The sequence below is a fragment of the Juglans regia genome, chromosome 1 (assembly GCF_001411555.2).
Source record: "Juglans regia cultivar Chandler chromosome 1, Walnut 2.0, whole genome shotgun sequence".
Lineage (NCBI taxonomy): Eukaryota > Viridiplantae > Streptophyta > Magnoliopsida > Fagales > Juglandaceae > Juglans > Juglans regia.
Window position 1 is genome coordinate 42,352,525 of NC_049901.1, and position 8,950 is coordinate 42,361,474.

Sequence of the window (8,950 nt, forward strand, 5' to 3'; positions counted from 1 at the left end):
AAATCGAGGTGTGAGCTACATACGCGGCCTAAAATGCGCATGTGACATCCATATGTCATCGCAAGGGGAGCTCTATCACTGCTACGCACGACTTTTTTAGGACTAGGATCATCGATTTTTTTAGACCTGACGTTCTTTCGTACTTCCATGGGTGGCACGTATCCCTCACGAGTCACCACATTTTCTGTGTTTGCATTTTTTATTTTCTCTAAAGTTGAATGCAAATATACAACTTTCTAAGCTGTAATTCATTATTTTCCTATATATTTTTTTCGTTTTCTGTTATTTCGTTTGTTTTAGATTTAAAAAAAAAATCTCTTAAATTTTTGTCCTTCACTCTTCCTTAGAGTGTAAAATTGTTTAATTCTATCTTATGATAGAATGTAGAATTTGTTAAATCTGTCTAAAGATAAAATGTTGTCTTTTAGACGGTTAGTCTGTAGAGAGTTATATCAATGAATTAGATCATGATGATAAAATAATAGTTAGTTTATATTCTGTATATCACAAGTCAAAATTATAATAAGATGAGATGAAATGATTTTATATAAGAGTTATAGTCTCGTTTAGATAGTGAAATAAAATAAGATGATCTTAAATTAAAATTAAAAATTAAATAAAATATTATTTTTTAATATTATTATTTTAAAATTTTAAAAAATTAAATTATTTATTATAAAAAAATAAAAAAATAATAATAATAAAATGAGATAAAATCATTTATATATCAAAACAAAATCTAAATTATATCAATTTATAAATTTATTTATCTAATATTTTATTTTATAACTAAAACATTTCAGGTCCGTTTAGATCTTAAATTTATTTTATTTAATTTTTTTAAATTTTAATATAAAATATAATAATTAATTAATTTTTAAAATTTTAAAATAATAATAATATTAAAAAATAATATTTTATTTAATTTTTAACTTTCATTTTAATTTAACTCAATTTCACGTCCAAATGAATCCTTCGTCCCTTCCTGCAAAGCCCTTCTCCATCTAATTTTTGTGATTCATTTATCATTTTCACATTCAAAATATGTTTTATAAGTCTGTGCGTTAATTAAATGCGTTTCGACATGAGTAGAGATTATATTGAATAAAATGTTATTTTTTTAATATTATTATCTTAAAAATTAAAAAATTAAATTATTTATTATATTTTATATAAAAATTTTAAAAAATTATAATATTAAAATAAAATAAAACACTTTTGACTGTACAAAATTAGCCTTAATCAAGCTTTGCATATGCTGGAACTGGAATTAGAAACTAATGACGAGGGTAAAAAAGGAACCCCAACACCAAAAATGTAGAATACAAAACCGTACGAGCTATCCGACGCCGGAAACCTCGATCTCAAGCGTTTCAGAACAGGGGCGCCGGGAGATTCAGATCGAACAGAAACGGCTGCTTCGTTTCATTCTTCTTCTCCTTATCCTGCTCGCTCACCACCATCACGTCAACGTTCTCCATGTTGTACCCTTTGTACTCCGACCTCACTGGAGGCGGACTCCCAGCGCCGGAAAAGCATTCCGGTTTGGGCATCCAGCCGAAATAATTACACGCACCGGCACCACCGGAAAGTACTGGTGGCGTAATTACAAGGCCGCGGAGGCCGAAGTTGGTCCTGGCCTTGATCCCGCGGAGGCTGATTGCAGCCTCGTCGTAGGCCAAGGCAGCCTCCTCGGCAGTGTCGAAGGTGCCAAGCCACTTCCGGGTCTTCCTCCACGGATCTCGGATCTCAGCCGCGAACCGGCCCCAAGGCCTCTTGCGCACGCCCCTAAAATGCACCTCCCTACGCTTCCCCGTCGATTGAGACTGAGTACCGGAGACGGCGAGCGAGTCTCGAGGGGTGTGAAGCGCATCAATAGACATCGGATCAGTGTACGGACAAGAGTAAAAATACAATGCAGAAAGAGATGCCAAGAGAGAGAGAGCGCGTGAGAGTGAGAGTCAGGGATTTGGAGAGTATATATAGTGGAGGGGACAGTCTGGGTTAATGCCGACAGGTTTGGTGTGAATGGGAGCGTGGAGTTTGTGTATTTTAATAAAAAGAAATGTTTTTTGAGTTAAGTGTCCTGTATTGCAGTTAGAGCATTGGTAATGGTCTAGTCATTGTCAAGTCTAAAGTTTGGCTAGAATCTTAATTTTTAGCTATAATATCAATTTTTGACTAGGTGAGTCCACATTGGACTAGCTATTATGAAGTTAAAATCATAATATAATATTATATTTTTTACTTTTTTTTATTTTTTTATTTGCAAATACAATTTATATATTTCTTAAATCTTCATGCTTTGTAGAAATAATGTGTCTACTCTATCAATCAGTAGAAATAATATGCATGCCATGCATGTTTTACCATTCAAAGAGAGAGGGAAGTGATAAAATAATAAAATATTACTTTCCATTATGAATAGTAGCTAGCCATATTTGGAGAGGACTTAAGATTTACTATTCATCAAGTCTTAAGCTTTGGACCATTGGCTAGTCCAATGTGGAGGCTTTTTCTCACATCTAGCTAAAGTTTAGACTTGCATTAGTATTTGACTAGTCTATTGCCAATGCTCTTAATAAATGGAGTCTGGCTATTCTGCTCAATTAAATGTAATTTTTATTTATTTTATTTTATTTTATTTATTTTTTTCATATTTTTTAACATATTAAAATATTTTTAAAAAATTCAAAATATATTAATTTATTAAAAATTACTTTCTTAATTATTAAGTAAAAAAATTAATTACACAAATAATCAAAATAAAGGAATAAAGTGAGGGATAAATTAGCATTTTCTTAATAAATATGTGATTGAAAAAAAAGTGATGGAATTTAATATTTGTTTTAAAAAATGTGTAAGACTACAATTTAGCGTTATGTTTTAATAAAATTATTATTCATAATATTTAATGCTTTGTGTGAAACGATGGAAATTCGGCTCTATAATCAAAAGAGACACAGAAATGGGAAAAGGAGACTGTGATTGGTGTCACAGACTCACGATGACGTTCCGATTTTCCTACTTTCCCACCTTATATTTTGAATTTGACTTTATTCTAAAGAAATTGTATTTGCATTTAATTTACGTTTGAATAGTATAGTGATTTCAAATATTTTATAAATAATAATAATAAAATAATAAAGAATAGTGATCCAAACTAGCTCATAGATATACAAGTTATTGTAATATTTTAAAATAAATAAATAAATTTAAGACTTATATAAAAAATTATTTTTAATAATATATTTTATTTTTAAAAAAAATGTATGCGAAACTTATACACCTTAAAACTGAATATAACATTAGTCCTACCATAAACATTATTTTGCTTTGTATAAATAGAAAATGGCTAGTACAGTTTTATGAAGTTTCGTATATTTAAAAAAAAAAAAAATAGATAAATTTGAGATTCATATAAAAAAAATCTATTTTTAATAATAGAATCTACTTTTCTTTTTAATAAGAGTGTATGAGACTTATAAATTTTAAAATTGTCTTTAAAATTAATTTATATAAATACAAGAGAAATATAAATGATAATTAAAATTCAGATAAATAAATAAATAAATGTCAGAAGTGAGCTTTTTACATTTTTTAATGGTTGGATCTACTTTTTTTTTTATAAAGGACTTGTGTGAATCTTATGCATTTGTGACTTGTATATATTAATTTCTCTTATAATAAAGGGTTAAATTTCGTGTTAAACTATGAACATATATCGTTATAATTAAAACCCTAATCTTAATTAAAGTTTATTTATAACTTTAATCAAATACATGTCTTGACTTTGATAAAAATGTAAAAATGTTTAGAAAAAGAGAAAATACACTTAATATGAAATGAAGCGTAATTTCATCTTTTAAGACATGTGTTCTTCAAAATTAATGTGATACACTCATAGAAGGGCGATTAACACTGAAACTTCAAATTACAGCCCAAATTATTCTGGATTAGAATTTAGGGAGTAAGGGATAATAAGGAGATACCTCATTTAGGAAAAGTTATAATGATAAATATTTTAACTACAAAGATATCTTATAAATATAAATCTATATATTGAAATGATTTGAAATAATATGTTAGATTATAAATTTATTTTTATATATTTATTTATAAAATTTTATAAAAATAAATATATAAATTAAAATAGGGCCAACATGTGTTTTCCCTTGAAACAGCCATAAAAATCTTGTTTTTCGGTGGGTGCATAATTAATAATATAATATGGTCATTCATCAAGTCAAATTCATTTATTTGAAGTCTGAACATAAAAAAGAGGGATTAGCAATTTCAAGGCACGCGCAAAAGGTCTTCCCATTGTAAACCTCAATAATGCTACTTTTCATGATGATCATACTGCCTCTTCTCACATGGTCCCACATTGGTGGAGTTGATTTAAGTTAATCTAAAAATAATAATAAATAATAAACTTAACAAACACAGCCTAAGGCATAAACTTAACAAACAAACCTAACTAATTGCAGTCCTATGTAGCTCATATTTGCTATATCATTCACTCTACCTCCTCCCCTCAAGTCCCTATTAATTCCATTTCTAATTTCAAATAAGGTGTATTGAATATGGAGATTTATAATCTTTTCAAAATCCATTACTATGGTGCAATCAAAAGGCTCAATGATGTCACTACCTAGACACATTGATATACTCCATCTATTGCACGTGTTCACACACACACACATGCTTAAAAAAGAACCTAAAAATAATATTACTAAATCTTAAATCATATAATAGCCGTGTTAACTTGATTGCCATCTTAAAAGCAAAAATCACCAAGCATATCAATGTAATTATTAACTCTGTGTTAACGTCATGTTTCGGACACCCTTAAGTCAAGCTCTAACAACTCAGGTTTTCGTAAACAAACCCTGCACAAGGTAAAAAATATTACAGCTTTGAGAGGGCGACCTTGGGGCCGAGGAACTTCTATTGCCAAAATTAGTAAATACTCTTAGAGTGCAGTAAATAAGTAAGAGAGTTTAAGGATCAGAGAGAGTATCCTCGTACCTGGATCAACTATTTATACTACAGGTTTGAAGAGCAGATCATGCCTGCTTTCATGAAGTCCAGGTTCTCCGTATTGTTCATTTTGTCAGAATCTTAAAATGCGGCGTGACTCTGCGACGACCTCATTAATGTGGTGCGGCTATGCGACGACGTCATTAATGTGGTGTATTGTTCGGGTGGTGGAGCCATTAATGTGGCGTGGTTCTCCAACCTTCTCCTCTCAGTCTGCCTTTCTCCTAGTCCGTTCATGCCTTCTCTGTCAGTAGATCAATAATTCTTTGTATGTCACACTTGTTGTGTGGGCAGACACTCGATAATTAGACACTACTCGAGGGGGCCTCAGATCAACGAGTCACAACCCCTGCAACACCATCCCTCTTACAAGTCATGTACAGAGGATTCTCCTAGTGGGCCGGGTTCGTGGCTTTCTATCCTGGGCTGGGCTTGATAGGGCCTTGAGGGGCAAATCTCCTTACAGTTACCCTACTAATTCTCACAGGAAGAGTACGATGAAAATTTATCATGATTTGATCCCGCCTTCCTACCAAGGTCGGGCACTTTATTTTGGTTTTCTGAGGTCCGGGAAGCTTCTGCGGGTTGGCATTTCTGTCAGCGTTCTTATCTTCTATGATGGGCTCACATTTTCATTACATCTTTTCAAACTCATTAATGAAGGGGGTGTCAGGCAGCTTTTCGTGTTGGCGTCGCTTTGTAAACCACATTCCATGAAACTGAAACAGCGAGTATCCTTGTTGTCACAGTGTATGAGAGTCTAACCGTCACCTTCTTTTTCAAAACGTGAGAGTGAGACTTGACTTCTGCCCACTATGTTGTGATTATCCCGCCATTTTTGTTTTCTTGATTTTTCTTCTCTTCTACCAGTCTTCTTTGTTACTTTGTGTTCTGGCAGTGATGGCTTCCGAAAAATCTATTCAACCCAATGTTTTTGGTAGGGGTTTTGTCGAAGCTGTACCAGTATTTTTGGGTAGCGGATGGCGCTCGACTACTGACCAGCCAATGCTGGCCTCTTTAGCCCTCACCTATCAAGTACCAGAGTCTGTTTCTTTAGAAATTCCTGGTCCCGACGAGGGCACTATTGATGCAAAGGGCCATTCCTGTAAGGTAGCTCTATACCTTTCCTTGTTTTCATGCGGCTTGAGATTGTCGTTTCCTCGCCCTATTCGTGACCTTATGGATCGTCTCGGCTTGGTCCTTTCCCAATTACATCCGAACGCCTGGAGATTATTGATTTGCTACAGCAATATCTAGCGGCAGGCTTTGTCGGAATCCTTCCCGGACGATGTGGACCTTACCAGACGTGAGTTTCTTCTTGCCCATAGGGTGTTACGCCTAAAGTGGCATGTGTGCAGCTTCAAGGCATCCCATGCCCTAGTCACCTCGGAGTCGTGATACCACAAGGTAAAAGACTGATCCCCAAGTTTCTTCTTCGTGTCTGGCCGCTAGTGGGAGTTTCCCATACGGACAGACTGGGAAAAATTTCTGGAAGATAAGGTTGTGTGTTCGACGTCAACTCTTATGAAGCGAAGCGTCTTGCAATCGTGGTGGAATGGGTGCAAAATCATCCTGACAGTGTTCATTCCAAGGTCCTCCTTTCTAAGGAAAGCTTGATGAGTTCTTTGCCTCCCCTAGGACACCTTCCTTCTAATGATAGGCTGGTTGATATGCTGCCCCAAGTTGCTCCACTTTGGAAGCGTTCCTCGGCCCTTCCTCTATCGGATAAAGGGAAGAAAGCCCGCCGGGAGAGCATTCAGGTTGAGGATAGACCTTTTCCTGGGGTTCAGGGCCCTTTAATTCGGGAACCAGCTACTTTGGAGGCTAGCCATCCGATTACTGTGGCGGTCCCAGCTCCAGTCTCGGCTGGCGAACCAGTGAGTAGTTTTCCCTTGGTGCCTCTTTTGGTGGCGATTAGTGAGGTGCCTGGGGGTGAGGTCGAGATGGGCACCCTCCTCCAAAATATTTTTGCATCTTCCACTGCTAATTAGGGACAACATTCTTCTTCATGGATCTCTCCTCCTTCTTCGTCCCATTTAGCCGTCGGTATTCACTTTCTCGAGGTGGCCAATGAAGGGGTGGAGGCTTTTTCCAGCAACCGTGTGGAGGAAGAAGATTATGTAGGGGTAAATCTCCTCTAGACGTTGCTGCCCAATGAGTCCTGCTGCAGATTCTTTTGTTTAGGCTGATGAGGGTTAGAGAAGTCTGATCATCGATCCACTCGTCCAGGTAGAGTTTCTCGGAGGTGTTGGTTTTGTAGGTGATACAATCGGTGAGGGTCTGCATGACGAACTGCTTACTTGGGCTGAGTATCCATTGGTGGATGACTTTCCTCCGGATGCTGCTATCGACCCCTCCTGGGGGGTTTAAGTGAGGACCCGCTTGCTCCTCTCGAGGTTTCTAGGGGACTTCCTGAATTTACGGGTCTTGCAAAGGCGCTTCCTTCTTTGTCCCTACTGGCGACTGAGGGGAGCCGAGAGGAAGCTATTGGCCGGGTTGTTGAACGCTTGTCGAGTTTCTTCCATGAGTTTGATCGTCCCATTCCCGCCTTTTACTTTTCTTTTCCTTCCTTCTCCTTTTTTCTCATTCTTTCCTTTTCATCGCCAGGAGATCTTGGACTGTGCTCGCGGTGATAGGGAGGAGAGGGAACAACTGATGCTTGAACTCGAGAAGACGAGACAATACCTGTCAAATGAGCACAAGAGACCGAAGAAGTTGGAGCGTCGCCAACGGAAGCATAAGCAGAAGTGGGAAAAGGAGAAGATCCAATTGGAGCGGTTCAACCAAAGTCTTCAGGATGACCTATCCTGAGAGCTATAGGAGAAGAAACGGTTGTACCTACTGAACCAAAGTCTTCAAGGCGACTCATCGCTAGTGTGGGAAGAGAATGACTGATAGGAGCAGGTGGACCAAAATCTTCAAGACGCCACCCTCTCCTTACAAAGGCAGCTAAGGTGGTTCCCGACAATTCTTGACAAGGCGTGGGGACATGGGGTCGCTAAAGGCCGCAAATCAATGCAGTCATTTCTTCTAAGGAGTCCGAAGCTACGTTTGAGATCTTTTACCAAGTACCTTCAACGACTTGTGCTTGGCGACATCCCTACATGCAAGGCATCCTTGGAAACCAACCGCGACCTGGGAAGGATAGAGATGCTGAATGCTTTTCCTAATCCAGTCGCACCTGCGTTGGCATTAGTGGAGCCAGCCAACCGTGTTTCTGCTACCGCTAAGAAGGCCAACCTCGCTTCTACTGTCGCTAAGCCAACCACCCTTGCTCCTGGAGCCGAGACTAAAAGACTTTATTTATTTCATTGCACTTTTTTTTTTTTTTTTACACATGTATTCGCATTTTTTTGCTCAACGGCTTTTACACACACACACACACATGTATATATAACGATTTAATGCACATATATTTGCTTGCGATGCCTTCGCCAAATCTTTGTTGTTGTGTGACCAGCTTGGGGCACTAGGGTAAAGGGGTCCACAGAGCTCCTACCTACCCTGCTGGCCGGTCACATTGCACTTGTTTATTTTATGTGGATAGTTGTTCTCGGAATGCAGCCGTCATTTTAATCGTTATTTGGGTGGTTGTGTCCAGTTGTACCTTTGAAGTTTCCCGGCCTATCCTGCTGGGGTCCGATTTAACCTTTTCGACCCCGCTAGCTACTTTAGCCTTTGACGTTTCTCTGTCTACCCCGCTAGCTTCCTTAGCTTTGTTTTTTTTTTTTTTTTTTTAGGTCTTGTTCAAATTTCTAAGTTCTGAAAGCAACCACAGATTGTTTGGTTGACATTCCTTATTGGCTATTTGGCGCCCTTGGGCTGGGTAAAGGTTAAAAACCCAGCATCATAACTCTAGGCCTCGATTTCCTTTGCTTTTCTTCCGAAATTTCTTTGTTTTTTCTTC

At 37.2% G+C, this 8,950-nt stretch overlaps 1 protein-coding gene across 1 annotated transcript; it reads right to left on the reverse strand.

The window, feature by feature from the left end:
• Window positions 1-1,222: 1,222 nt before the first annotated feature.
• LOC108995945 (ethylene-responsive transcription factor 3-like) lies at window positions 1,223-1,984 on the reverse strand. Its single transcript, XM_018971622.2, has one exon. It carries the CDS (start codon window positions 1,881-1,883, stop codon window positions 1,374-1,376), a length of 510 nt encoding a protein of 169 aa, XP_018827167.1. The 5' UTR covers window positions 1,884-1,984; the 3' UTR covers window positions 1,223-1,373.
• Window positions 1,985-8,950: the final 6,966 nt, after the last annotated feature.